General features: G+C 43.6%; 1 protein-coding gene across 2 annotated transcripts; it reads right to left on the reverse strand.

The window, feature by feature from the left end:
* Window positions 1-1,657: 1,657 nt before the first annotated feature.
* On the reverse strand, window positions 1,658-10,077 carry LOC123412012 (alpha-L-fucosidase 2-like). Of its 2 annotated transcripts, XM_045104966.1 has the most exons (10): window positions 9,694-10,072; window positions 9,276-9,421; window positions 7,850-8,694; window positions 7,423-7,555; window positions 6,692-6,850; window positions 6,135-6,365; window positions 5,880-5,981; window positions 5,615-5,750; window positions 2,371-2,566; window positions 1,658-2,212 (listed from the first exon to the last, which is right to left on the reverse strand). In XM_045104966.1, exons 1-10 carry the CDS (start codon window positions 9,869-9,871, stop codon window positions 1,891-1,893), a joined length of 2,448 nt encoding a protein of 815 aa, XP_044960901.1. In that variant the 5' UTR covers window positions 9,872-10,072; the 3' UTR covers window positions 1,658-1,890. The 2 variants fall into 2 exon arrangements, with proteins under 2 accessions (XP_044960901.1, XP_044960902.1); XM_045104967.1 differs by lacking the exons at window positions 1,658-2,212; window positions 5,615-5,750 and having other exon boundaries at window positions 2,381-2,566; window positions 9,694-10,077.
* Window positions 10,078-14,985: the final 4,908 nt, after the last annotated feature.

Below are 14,985 nucleotides of genomic sequence, written 5' to 3' on the forward strand. Positions count from 1 at the left end.
TGTCTAGGTTGCTGTTGTAAAAAATGCTTTGATTTCTTTTTCTTAGGCTTCATTTGTTGCATATGATATCTTCGTGCATTGATGGAAAATACATAGGAGCTCCTTGGTGCTTCACCCCCTATACGAATATTAATTTCAAAAATTACCAGGAAATTAAAAAAACTGGAATTTGGGGATATCAAACCTGGGTGACCAATCTACTCCCATGCGAAGTTTTGTGAAAAAATGCCATGAAATCTTTCTGTGGCATACAGTCTGAACTACTATCCATCCAAACAGTTTTCTTTTCTATACATAGGAAATTTTTTGTCTTTTTACCGGGATACTTTTTCTGGTATTTTTTTCATAAAACTATACATGGAAGTTAGATTGGGCACTCAAGCTTGATATCCCAAAATTCCATGTTTTTTAATTTTTTCCCATTTGTTCCTTGATTTTAATATTTATATAGGGGGTGGAGCATCCGACTGGGCCAATTCCTCTTCCCTAGGTGTACCTTTTTTTTTGGAAAAGGAGGAACGAAGCCCTCGATCTCCGTGTACCTCTTACTGTGGTGAAAATTGATTATGCCAAGTGATTGTTAACATTACTGTCCTATGTGTTTTCCGCCGTGACTCGGTTTCTTCTGGAAGAAAGTATCTGTCATACTGTAGTCACTTTTGTGGCTAGAAGAATTTGATGAACTAGATGATGCCCCACACGTTGCAGCGGGAACTTTGTTAAAAAAATATATGAATAAATGATAGAATGCTAAAGTTAATGCAAAAAATAAATATAAAATTTTCCTACATGACTTGATTCCCTCAGAAAATAATAATGCATGAGGTAGAATAAGAACTGGACATGTAAAAACGGATGGGAGGGGACAAATCAACGATGAAGAGGCTGTAGGATAACCTTGCACGGAGCGACCGAGACGGGAGACGACAACAACTGCTGCAGGTGTGTCCGGGCGAACACGCATGGCACCATTTGATGATTATCGTCGACTTCAAACTTGGTCCATCAACATCTATTGTTACCGGAGGGCGAAAGCTGGCGACTCTCCAGCAGAGATATATGGCCACAATAGGAATGGCTTAAAACGGGGAGAGGTATTGCTTCAGTTACACGTGCACGCGTAGAACGCAGTAAATTCAACAGTTTCATCTTTGAACATTAATCCATCTTTTACTCTTGCCGTAGTGGTGTGTTGGAAAATTGGAGGTGGAAGGGGAGAGAGGCTGCCGTGACACTGAGGGGAGCACATGCATCGTGTCGAGTCGCTCGGAAGACCAAAGAATCTATGAAGCCAGGAAGGGGCATGACGTGCTAATAGTTTTGGAAAGAAATACGGAAAATCAGGGAAACACGTCATGAGGTGATGTGGCATCACCAAAGCTCAGGAAAAATCGCTAGTGGGAGTTAGCTATTTAGTAATAGAGGATTACCAATGTTACTGAGTTGAGGATGACTGATGATGCTGAAACCTACATACAACCCGTCCACCCGGTTTTCCTCTAATTAACTAGGCAACCTTTCTTCTTATTTGACGAGGTAAGAAAAAGCTTTTCCCTTTGATAAATGTATCACATCACATAATTTGTATGATTAATGCATTAGTACTTGTTTGCATCAGAAATCAAATCAGGCATAGTTTAATACATTCATAAGGAAATCATTCCCAAACACTGACTGTTTACTGAGAACAAGGAGAAATATAGTTCCATACACCAAATGTATCACACACCAACTCATTCATATGCTCACACATGATAGCCAAGCCAATACATATGGTCATTAGCTACACACCAACTCATTATTCCTAATCAAACCACACATATTAAATTATTATCCACACAACTCATATACATATGTCCAGACACAATGACCAAGCCCCACGCATACAAACTAAAATGCGCATTTGTCAAGGGGCCATGTATCGACACACTGTAAAACCCCATTAAACCTGTAAACATTACCAGCTTCCACCGTGGCTACGGCATCTTGCCCGCCATAATGCAGCCATAAAACTGAATTATTTCTGTTGTTAAACCATAGCACTGCTTCCTGGAGCTCCCCTTTCTCCCAGAAGATGTTGATAGTGGTATCACCCCGAGCCCTCAACCCTTTAACACACCCGTCAGGCCACTTGTCGCGTGGAAGTGCGGGCAGTAGATACACGTCAGTGGGAGTGCTTTGAAGCAGCATTTCCGCGATCGCAGCTGTGAATCTGCAAGACAGTACAGAATTGGAGATGCTAATATTACTTTCAGACAACAGGCACATACCCAGAGTTGGTTAATTGGTAATTACGCAACGGAAACTGTCAAACTGATCAGACAGAATGAAGCATATATCGTATAATGAAAAGGCAAGAACATCTCATACCCAAAGTTTCCATCGATCTGGAATGGTGGGTGTGCTGTCCACAGATTGGTGTACAGTCCTCCTTCGAATTTAATTGTATCACCAGGTGGAACCAGTGTGATTAACTTTAGGATCATTCTGTACGCATTTTCGCTGTTAAGAAGGCGTGCCCATAAAGCCATCTTCCACGTGCTTGACCATCCAGGGCCATCTTCCCCTAGTAAGAAACAACGATGTATTAACTTCCGATTTGAGAGAAATGTCCCTTTATTAGTAGGTGTGAGGCAAACCAGTGCTAGGCAAATATGTCTTGTTGCACCCTTTCTTGGCAAAACACATACAGCCACAAATTTATCTCTTATGTTTTCACTTGATAGGGGATGCTCCTAAGGCACTTTCCAATTTGAAACCATCACAGCAATCAAGTTCAACAATGTGTATTTTTATTTAGACTAGCACAATGCCAGTCTCCCCTCAAAAATAAAAAAACCTCAAGAAAAAAAGCACAATGCCAATCTGCTTCCACGGATTAAAATTTACACTGCAAGATTAAGACGATTAATGTTAGAAGAAATAAGCCGCGGCGACGGGTCGGACACGTCGGGCGCGCGTATGGGCGTGTGCCGGGCATGTTGGGCGCGTCGGGTCCGCGGCGGGGCTGTGAGCTAGGAAGATGCGCTTGGTGCGTGCATGTAGGTTAGCTGATTAGCAGCCGGGTTAGTTGGTTAGCAGCCGGGTCATGTGGCTGTGGCCGTTTAGTACGTGCGTGCGTGAGCCAACGCGGAGTGTACGTGGAGTAGACCTAGTCTGTTAGCAAGATCGGCGGGGTGGCGTTGAGTCGGTACGCCGCGGGCTCACTGCGACCCAGGCGCGTGCGTGCGCATCGTGGGCGCGGGCAGAGCGGGCGTGGACCGAGTGCTCGACGTGGGCTGGGACGTGGGTCGTACCCTGGTGCGTCTCGGCTATAAGAAGCCTCAGCGGGCGTTGTAACGGCGTGGGACTCGAGTTCGAGCTTGAGGGAAAGAAGTCGTTCGTGCGGCGGGCGTACATGTGTTGGAACCACCATATTTTGTGTCTGCTCATACTTCTTCTTCTACCTCCAGCCGTGAGAGAGAAAGAGAGAGCTAGGTGCAGGGAACTGCACCAACATTTGGTATCAGAGCTTCGGTTTAGGAGATCACCGGGGACAACGGCGCTCGTCCCACACGGCGGCGGCGCGAGCGGATCGGTGTCGATGGCGATGCCGATGCTCACGCCGGACAACTACACGGTGTGGGCGATCAAGGCGCGGGCGATTCTCGACGTCCACACCGTGTGGGAGGCGGTGGCGCCGGGCGACGCGGCGGTGAACGCCAAGAAGGATAAGGCGGCGCGCGCGATGCTCCTTGGAGCGCTGCCGGAGGACGTGCTGCTGCAGGTGGCGACGAAGCTCACCGCCAAGGAGGTATGGGACTCCTTGAAGGTGAGGTTCGTTGGCGCCGATCGTGTCCGCGCGGCGAGGTTGGCGACGCTGCGCGGGGACTTTGACCGCCTGAAGATGGCGGACGGCGAGGCGCTGGACGCGTACGCCGGGAGGCTGGCAGGGATGACGGCGCGGTTCGCGAGCCTAGGGGAGACGCTGGGCGACGCGGTGCTCGTGAAGAAGCTGCTGGACACCGTCCCGGATCGGCTGTTCCCCGTCGTCGCCGGCATCGAGCAGTTCTGCGACATGGCGACCATGGCGTTCGACGAGGCGCTCGGGCGGCTGCGCGCGTTCGACGAGCGGCTGCGGCGACGCGGACAGACGGGTGGCGAGCGGGAAGACGGCCAGCTCATGCTCACGGCGGAGCAGTGGCGAGCGCGGGAGCGCCGGCGAGGCGGTGCGCGGGACGATGACGACGATGACAAGAGCGTGGCGTCAAGCGTCCATGGGAACCGACGCGGGCGCTGCTACCACTGCAACGAGCGCGGCCACTTCAAGAGGGACTGCCCTCAACGAAAGAATGGGGCAGCGGCAGAGCAAGCTCTACTGGCAGACATCGACGTCGAGAACGTCGGGCTTCTCTGAGCCACGGCTTAGAGGGGTGAATGTTAGAAGAAATAAGCCGCGGCGACGGGTCGGACACGTCGGGCGCGCGTATGGGCGTGCGCCGGGCATGTCGGGCGCGTCGGGTCCGCGGCGGGGCTGTGAGCTAGGAAGATGCGCTTGGTGCGTGCATGTAGGTTAGCTGATTAGCAGCCGGGTCATGTGGCTGTGGCGCGGAGTGTACGTGGAGTAGACCTAGTCTGTTAGCAAGATCAGCAGGGTGGCGTTGAGTCGGTACGCCGCGGGCTCACTGCGACCCAGGCGCGTGCGTGCGCATCGTGGGCGCGGGCAGAGTGGGCGTGGACCGAGTGCTCGACGTGGGCTGGGACGTGGGTCGTACCCTGGTGCGTCTCGGCTATAAGAAGCCTCAGCGGGCGTTGTAACGGCGTGGGACTCGAGTTCGAGCTTGAGGGAAAGAAGCCGTTCGTGCGGCGGGCGTACATGCGCTGGAACCACCATATTTTGTGTCTGCTCATACTTCTTGTTCTACCTCCAGCCGTGAGAGAGAAAGAGAGAGCTAGGTGCAGGGAACTGCACCAACAGTTATACTGCTATTTGTGCCAAATCACGCCATCCATATCTGCTCTTATACACCCCCTTTGTGCTAGATCAAAGTCCAACAGTTGGTGTGGCGACTGTCAACAGCCATGATGATGAACAGACTGCCACAACCATTTGATTTTCTTTTGCATTCATCCTATTGTCAAAGCATGCACCACTATTTGACTAATTCCATAATATTGCTCGATACCGTTGATTTAAAAAGTAGGAAAGCCAAATAAAGACATATCAAATGCATGGCAACAGATGTAGACATGTAAAGGAAAGCATAAGCTATTTTTAAAAGTAAAACCATAAGCCTAATCTGCTGTGTCCATTACTATATTTGGTTCATAGATGTTTATGATTCTGTACACAAAAATATTTTAACATGTACTCCCTCCTCCGGAAATACTTGTCCTAGGAATGGATGAATCTAGACTTATTTTAATTATAGATACATCAAATATATCCATTTTTAGGACAAGTATTTCCGGACGGAGGGAGTAGTAACTATTGCAAAGCTTGTTTAGGCCGTAAATCCCTACGACTACAATCCATATTCGGGTAAACAGAGCATTAACATCCATTTATTTAGGTATGATACATTAACACTTAACATACGTAATCAAATGCAGTTATTCACTGTGTTATGCAAACCTCGTTTGTGAAGACTATTAGAAATAGCTTCGCAAATCTCAGGATTTCCCTGCATGGTTATAGTATGACCAGGATAAAGACCGAAGAGATGTGACAGGTGCCGATGGCTAGGTTCAGGGTCTTTAAAATCTTGTGCCTCCATGAAAAACACCAAGATGTAAGTCATGAAAAACACCAATGAAACGCAAAGTCTTTTGCGTTTTCTCGAAAAAAGTCATATTACAACAGAAATAAATCCAAACCCAAGCAGGGCTAGAGAATTTACCCACTCCACGAGTGTTTGATCTTTAGCAATCGTATTCTGAGGGAGCCTTGGAAGTGCTTCCTTGATCTTCTGGACCAGAGGAGTATCAGATTTTCCTAAAATCTGTTGTGTAGTAGCATCAAAATATTATGTTTGAGAGATGATCGAGTCAACACACATTTCACAAACAAAAACAAAAAACTACGCCAGCATATATATTTTATCTTTCTGATTACATTTTATAGTGTTATAGCTAGTTATGGCATTAATTGTTACCTCTGCAGAAGAAATGACTGCCGAGAATATCTCTCGGATGATTGCGATGTCCATTGTAGTTGAATAGCTAACACTAGCTTGGTGATCACCAGAACCGGGAGCAATGAAAGCATGCTCTGGAGAAGTAGAGGGGTTTGTTTCCAAAAGACCTCGAGGTCCCTCAATCAACCAATCAGTCAGAAACAGCGCACATCCTTCCAACAATGGATATGCAGTGTTCTTCAAAAAGTCCTAGAAGAAACATAAAAGAATAACAAGAATTTCAAAACTGTGAAATGACAAATTATACTGCTGTAGGAACACTGGGACATTCTTGATACAGTTTTAACAAGAAATATTGTTTCAGAAAACATTCCAGTGGTGCAGAACCCCATAATTATGTGAGTATCAAGGTAGTAATGAATCGAAGACAAGTTGCACAATAAGAGAATAACAATGTGGTAACATGAAACTTGCAAAACATTGAGACGTTGTAACCAGGCTATATTTGCAAAGTAAGATGAGGTAGTACAAATATTGATGTGAGCTGACAACATTAAATCATATCTATTTCTTACTTTGTCCAATAAATACTGGTAGTGCTCCCAAAGATGCGTACAAAGCCAGGCACCCCCCATTGGCCACACTGAGTACTTAGCATCTTCATTAAAAGCTGATGATTTTGCCCATATGTCTGTGACGTGGTGAGTTACCCAGCCACTAGCTTGGTAATTGATCTGTCACAAACAAAGAATTCTGTCAGCAATCAGATGGCATATCGCTCATGTTTTAATTCTTCTACACGTTAAGGATGTTATGAATGGAAGAAAGACACTGATGTCGTCTAGGTAACTTCGCCTCAGTAAACAAACATACTGTTTGCAGGACTTAGCAATCAGAATAAAATCTAAAGTTCAGTGACTAACTGTGCGTCTACCTTTATGCCATGCATCCAAATCAGATAGTCTACTGTCAACCTTTTTTCATTTTCGTTTTCGGCTTGCACGCGTGTGTATGTGTGTGTTTTCAGCTCCCGCAGCGAGATAAAACAGCTCTAGCAGCTGTCGTGGGACCTAAGAAATTGAACTGTTCAGTAAGTAGATTTCAGTGATGCCTTTCAGATGATGACCTATTTTACAAAGTTGGTCATGTGTTTGTCTGGTGGCATATGACAAATTTCTCCCCAGTATAACTCCCCAAGGTATTACAATCCCAAACAAGCAAATATTGACCTGTTTATCATGCTACTCATATTTGTGGTAACCACACCGTTTCACTAAAATAAAATATTGAAAGCAGTAGAACTTACTTTTGCAGTCTTAGTTCCGTTAACTGCAAGAGATGCTATGAAGTCAAGTAGTGGTTCTTGGCATTCAATAAGGTTGCAAGGAAGTGTTGGCCAGTAATTCATCTGAAGATTTATGTTGAGGTGCGGAGCACACCTGGAAAATTAAAGCAGTGTGAATGTTTGATCATTCAGCCCCCCCCCCCAATCAAAACACCACCTAAATGGATCACAAACACAAAATAAAAGTGACATCTGAGGAAAATGAAAGTTTCATGTGAGGAAACGATATCTCCCAGTTGCCTTAATTAGTAGGTCAGATATTTTATAATCAATTCATCAGTAAGTGCATGTATTAGAGTAGGTAGTTAAAGCCTCACATGTAAAAAACAGTGGGAAATGAATAATGAAGGACAACGATGCAATAACTTTAGACATAAAAATAACTTACTCCCATTGAGGCAGAAGATCTTGATTCCAAATTCCTTGCAGATTAGATATCTGTGTTCCAGGTCGAGAGCACGAAATGAGCAAATATCGACCATATTGGAAGAGAAGTTCAACCAAAGAAGAATCCTCGTCGCTTCGAAAACCATTCACTCTTTCTGCTGTAGTCTTGATGGCTTCACCAACTTCTTTCATGTTTATTTTTTCTATAGCTGGTGACTGTGATAGCCGCAGACTAACACGGTGAAAAAGACCCTGGTAATCTTTCAAATGAGAAGCTTTGAGCTGATCAAATGTGAGATTCCTACTCATATTCATGGCCCTCAGAGCTGCTGATTCAGGATCCAGTTTTGAGTCTGACGGATTCACGGAAGGCCCATTGAATGAGGAAGCAGCTGTAACCCGCAAAAGCACCCAATCTGCATTGTCAATTATCAATTTTTGATCATTTAGAACTACTACTTTTGCAGCAGCACCACTCATCTGCAGGCTAAGAACAGCTGCAAACCCGATACCAGAAGCATCGCTGGCTTCATTTTCATGTAGCCTGTGTACTGGACAGCTGCCTTCCATGATCATCTCATTTGCATTCATTACACGAACTCGGTGGTTCAATTTACTATTTAACGATAAAGTCAATGACACATGTTCTGATTTGTTTGCTGAAATCTTGGTAACAATGACCTGGTGTGGATTTGAGCAGAAGTGCTCCCTTGTGTGCTGAACTTCTCCAATGTTGTACGTGATAACTGTGGTTGCAGTATGTAGATCAAGCTCCCTTTTGTAGGAACTATACTCCTGATTGGATATGTCAAACTCTAGATTCATATCTCCAAGAGGTTGGTAGACCTTCATAGCATCAAGATAAGAATGTGTTATGAACTTCTAATGCAGATGTGTAATACTGCATCTTGTAATGATAACCTTTAACTCGAAAGTCAATAGTAAGTTTAGTTCGGTTTCTTCAGTTATGATATGCTATTTCTGGAAAAAAAAACATGCTACTTTTCAACTTATAGCAGGTTAACCAAACAACGACCTTTTACCTTTAGCAGTTTTTACAAGAAAAAGAAAAAGGTCTCTTCCAACATTATTTTTCGTGACGGACCATAGAGTCATGGTGCAGTAAAGGCTAAAATGTTGCATATATCGTCAACCAGACTACGAAAGGACCAATTATGTGTGATCTTTTCCCTAAAAAATTATGTGTGATCTCCATAGGAATGGTGGATTTAATGGCAGTTCGGAATTATAGCGAAGTAAAACACACATTTAGTGTGCAGTAAGATGCATCATATCACAATTCGGAACGATACTCAACGGCGGCAAGGGTCAAGCAATTCATGGCGCTATGTCACTCTGGCCTCACCACAACACGACAATCAATAGCATGCTCTGATGTGCTAAGCAGAACACCATGGCATATATACCTCTGTTTGGCCACCGAAAAGGCCCGAAGCCGCACTGGTGGCATCCACAAACCGTCCGTCGTCAACGAGCTTCCTGACGGCAGCGAGGGCAGCAGGTGCTTTCGGGTCGGTATAATCTCCCGGCACACCAGTCCAGAGTGTATCAACTGCAAAAATAATTACGGTAACTTTATCCTTCCACTTGCCATGATAATCATATAAGGTAGGAGAGGATGGTTTGGTTCGGGAGTTTCATCGAACACCCTTGAGGAGTTGAGGGGCCGTTCTTGGTCGAGTCACGAGTCACAGCCCGGTTTGCTGATCTGATCCCGGTACGTGCTCCGTTTGAAACAACCGTCGTGAACAAGGAATGGCGGGCGGCTGAACTCGAGACCGGGGCAAAAGCGAGAGGAACGGGGGAGGCATAGCTGGTACGTACGGTTGAGCTGGAGCTTGTCGGAGGCGACGCCGCCCCAAACCATGGCGCCGAGGCTGCCGTTCCCGATGGGCGCCGCGTCCGTGAAGTGCTCCGCCGGCGAAGCGAACACCACCTTCAGTGGCCGCTCCTCCTCCGCCTCGTCCGCCCACCGGCGCGCCCGGGCCCGGCCGCCGTCCATGACTGAGTGGAGTGGCGGTCAGTGGTGGAGGAGGGAGGAGGAGATCTTGGAGCAGCGGTGCCGAGCGACGGAGCGAGTGCTTTGGCAGGGGAGGGGGGTTTTCAGGGCGGCAAAGCTTCCATCTTTCGCAGTGGCGTGCTGCGTGATTTTGGCGCCAGCGGAGAGGACAAGATGCATCGTGTACCGTAGCTTCGAAATAGCAGCGCGAGGGTTGCAGGGCTGGCTGATCCGTCTGATGGATGCGAATGCGATCATCGCGTTGCGTGGTGCACGGCATACCGTGATCCCGATATGACTAGTAGTATCGTGCACCGGCAAGGCTTTCTTCACAGGCTTTTTGTGACGTTCGATCGTCTTGTCACAAAATCACTGCCCCCCACATTTTAAGCCCGGCCTCCTCTTTTGTGATCATTATACATCTGGCAACAACACCGCTGATATGTTCTCATCGAGCGATCATGGTATGGAGAGTGGAGTGCACGACACATCCACGTGATTACTACTCCCTCCGTTCCAAAATAGGTGACTCGACTTTATACTAACATTATATTAAAGTTAGTATAATGTTGAGTCATTTATTTTAAGATGAAGGAAGTATTATTTATGGATAGCAAAAGAACCCGTGCGTAAGCAAAAAAAATACAATGACTAAGACTGTCTTTGCTGCATCGTTGTGATACTTTATCTCTCTTTCTCACCGAGACATTCCTGAGAGCATTATCCATGTAAGAAGAGGGGGGAGAAGGTGAACATTATGATGCTTTTTTAAAGAATCTGGTTCCTGCGTAATGAGATGGTGCGTGCAAAGAAACCACCCCCTGTTGATCTCACGGTAAGATTTATGAGCAGCTACTTGTCTTCGCGGTTGATGTTACAATCTGACCCAAGCGGCGATCCAATAAAAAGTAAGTCTTCAGTTGTACATGTATACTCCCTATGACAAATCCAAGGCAAACGGAAGTTACAACCGTGAGCAAATGGGCTAAAACCTGTGCGGATAGAGTAAGGCTCTGTTTTAAATAGGTGTAAACTTATACACCCGGATTTAATTTACAAGTGTATAATACCGATCGTAGTACGATTTTCATCCGGAATAAAAACGACCGTCCGAGGTCTGTATCAATTATACACCCGTATTAGAACTAAACCTACAATCCAAGCGCGTCCTAAAGCTTAACACGGATGCTTCTGTATTGGGCGAAGTGACAAGAGCGTGAATGGTACTCCGAAATAATGAGGGGACCGTTATTTTTTGCTCATGTAGCTAGATGCATTTACTCATGTGGTGATATTGGAAGCTGAACTTCTAGCTCTGAAAGAAGGAATTTTGCTGGCACTATAGTGGAGTCAATTACCAATAGACATAGAATCATATTGTCTAGAGGCTGTCAAGATGATTAAAGAAGGAGGCGATTGTGGGATTCTTGCATTACTCATGTTCATTGATCTTCTAATAATATCAACCACGTTTTGGCTCATTTTGATAGGTGGCATCGTCAAACCATGGTTTGGCTACGATTTGGCCCAGATGAGGCCATGAAACTGATAGATCGTGAATGTAACACTTGGTTTTGAGTAATGCAAGTCCTATTTGCAAAAAAAAAGCATTATCCATGTAATGTGCTTACAATCCATGTGGACGTATGAAGTTCTCACTTCAATCATATCATACTAGATCATTAATGACGCGCGTTGCCGCGTCCATCCATTTTAAATGTTATATGATAGTGTTAAAAATTAGGTTAGAACATGGAGTTGTAATATTATATTACACAATTTGGTGTGTATTTGTAGTGTAAGATGTTACTTACGATTTTATAATGTAACATGTTAATTATAATAGGCCAAAGGCGCGTGTTTCATAGACCATCCACTTGTCCAATAAAATGATACATATTTTCGTAATGTATAGGATCATATCTTGCCTTCAAAAATAATGTACAAGTATTTCTCATCTGATTTCTTCAGGAGAGACGATTTATTGCAATTAATGAAAGTTCCAGCAAATCCCCTTAGCTTTCAGTGTTTCAAGTTTTGTTTACAGATGGAGTATCATTTAGCTCGCTCAGATTTTTAGAGGATCTGGATTTCAAGGTTTTCCTGAGCTAGGAGAACTCATGCTGCAACTGAGTAGGCATGATACAGTGGGCCTATGAAAAGGAACCATAGTTTCAATCTATCAGCATTATCACATGCTTTCTTTCATCTGGTACTTTGGCATGGGTAGACACACACAACTACTCATTAAATGGAAACCCAGTCAGCAATTTATGTTGTTCTTCATATGAAGTGAGCGTAGAATATAATCCATAAACAGTATATATGCAACTATGCACGGTAAAGGAAATTAAATCGTAGCAGGTTGAAAAACCAATTTCTAGGTAAACAACATTGATCGGTCATCCAGAACAAACTAAATAACATTTACTATATATGCTTTATATATATGTATATCCAAGTATGAATAGTCGACCCCACAAGCTAAATGAGAAACAGATCCAAGAAAGGGCTAGCTAATCCCGCCCTACTGCTGAGATGTTACTAACACCATCAGGTTACAAAAGGAAAATGTAATCATTTTTGAACACACTGTGACTCTGTGTCCAGGTAATCTTTGTGGCAGCGACAATACATAACCGGCAGCAGCAAATGGGATTGTTACTCCACCAATGTTTGTCATGGTGTCGAGGAACATTTCCATCCTGAGAAAGGTATCACAAATGAACCTTAATTAGCAATGAAACATAAATGTACTGGGTGCAGGATGAGGCATAGGACAGTCAGTTGACTGAAAAATCCATAGTTTCAGTGTGTCATTCATATATGAAGGAGACATTATTCGTTTATTTTCAAATATGCATCGATAATAAATAGAGAATGGCTCAAGAAGTCTAAATCATTGCCCAAAGTATCATGTCAAGAAAGTGAATAACCAACACTGAATTTGTTGAAAGCAAGAGCCAAAAGACGGTGGTTAAGAATTGAAACAGATTAGGATCAAATAATGGTGCATAAAGAACAAAGCATAAAGAATGTGGCAAAGCACCTGAAACAACTACAATTTTAAACTTCTATGCAGTGAATCATGGCTGAAGTTTCTGTGTCAACGAAACCCTTCAAATTGTTCCAGAGCAACTTGAATACACTGCCCACATTTGCAAGAAAAGTATGATGCAAGGTGTGGAGTTTTAAAATTTAAAATTATTACCGCACCACACCATAATACTTCTTTCTAAATTATCATAATTTTATACTAACTATTTAGTATCTACAACTAAGTGAAGATGATAGTCAATCTTTATCTTCTGCATATAAAGTATCCATTGAACGGATAAGCAAGCATACTATGCACTCTAGCATATACACGAGGGTAGGAAAAACTGGTAGAAAATTACAGAGAATAGACAAAAACTAACCTGCCCCGGAGCCATGTCTTAACTTCGATGACAGCAAGATACAAGACGATCATACCATCGAAAACTTGACATAATCCCAGTTTTCACTTAATATACACAGGGGTGGGCGGGCGTATTAGGGACATAGTTTGAGATACGACGCAAGATCAATTGTATCTATTAATAACACATCGACCCAGCCAAATGGTTTAAGAGTGAGAAGATAGGTCGAAATGATACAAACCCGACACGACGGACATGGTTGCTGAAGGTAGAGAGAAGGGAACAAAATATATGGATGCTTATAAGGAAAATCGAACAAAATAACCTTTTCATCACGTTCAGATCCCCCTTCTTTCAGTAAGCTCATTTGTCCACCAACACTGCAAATTAAACGGTACAGAGAAGCATCAAACACCTCCGATAATAGTCGATCTTTATCTTCTTCATAGGGAGTATCCACGGAACATATGCACCATATACTCTGCATGTGCTCGGGGCAAAGTACATCCCAAGTTAAGAAAATTAGGTAGAAAACTACAACAAGTAAACAAAAGCTAACGTGCCCCACAGCCATTTCTTAACTACGGTGCCAACAGGATGCAACCGACCGTACCATGGAAAGGTTGACATAATCCGAGTTGTCACTGAATATACACTATAAATGTAAAGGTTGTTTCATACCATGGATACCATGAATTTTTTTTATAAATGTAGGATGCATGTAGAGTACGTTATGTACCAAGCCTTCCCATGAGAAAAATGTCTAGTTTCACAAATGAATTAATATTCTCAAGCACATGAAAATATGGAATAATGAGGTCAATCCAAATGTAGGCTTTGGTAAAGCACCACAGAAACCAAATAAAATCGGCATAAGGAATGCTATACGAATAATATTATGAATGGATTTGAAGGATAGCATAAGTTTCCAATGACAATAAGGTGGAAATGCAGGTTCAGTGTAGTACCAACAGGCTACTGACATTCTTTAATTGTAGTATTGTCCTTCTGTGAACCCCTCATCAGCACCAAGCTATTTAAGTTCCTTTTTTCATGCTTATTCAGACCTAGGCCTACAACAACTTAGTTACAGACTGAAGAAAGAGTAGTACCAACAAGCTACTGACATTCTTTACTTGTAGTACTATCCTTCTGTGAACCCCTCATCAGCATCGACCTATTTAAGTTTCTTTTTTCATGCCTATTCTAACCGAGGCCTACAACAACTGAGTTAGAGACTAAAGAAAATAATCGAGAGCAGAAAGATATTGTAATTTCAATGTAGAGAAACACACTAAGAGAATGATAATGGCCAGGCGGCAAACTAACAGAACAGTGGTATTATTGATTTCAAATTGCATTTGTGCCTATCCCTTGCGATGTCAATGGTGAGAACTGCCTGCATTTTGGCAAACTTAAACCATGTTGAACTCAATGTAAGTATACTATTCAATCCAAATATGGTGCCACTCCATTTATGTTGGCTAGGTTTAATTCTGTAAGAAATATACAAAAGAACTGATACTTAATTCCTGGATCTGGCTAGCAATCTAAATCAAGCAACAATCTGCAACCTAAATAAATTACAAAAGTAAAGCATATATAAATCACTAATTTGAAAGGAGCTCGAGAATAATTTATAGGAATAAATTGGAACATAGATTAAGGATCAACAAACATTGCGATGCAAGTAGTGAATATGTGGAATACGAGGCT

This window comes from Hordeum vulgare, chromosome 7H, assembly GCF_904849725.1.
Source record: "Hordeum vulgare subsp. vulgare chromosome 7H, MorexV3_pseudomolecules_assembly, whole genome shotgun sequence".
Taxonomy (NCBI): Eukaryota; Viridiplantae; Streptophyta; class Magnoliopsida; order Poales; family Poaceae; genus Hordeum; species Hordeum vulgare.

Bases quoted from the DNA above. Each gene is read 5' to 3' on its own strand.
- LOC123412012 (XM_045104966.1), bottom strand. From the start codon at position 9,871: ATGGACGGCGGCCGGGCCCGGGCGCGCCGGTGGGCGGACGAGGCGGAG. The intron at 9,422-9,693 runs GTACGTACCAGC...TTATTTTTGCAG, and splicing joins CGACAAGCTCCAGCTCAACC to TTGATACACTCTGGACTGGT. The intron at 8,695-9,275 runs GTATATATGCCA...GATGCTATGAAG, and splicing joins TTTTCGGTGGCCAAACAGAG to GTCTACCAACCTCTTGGAGA.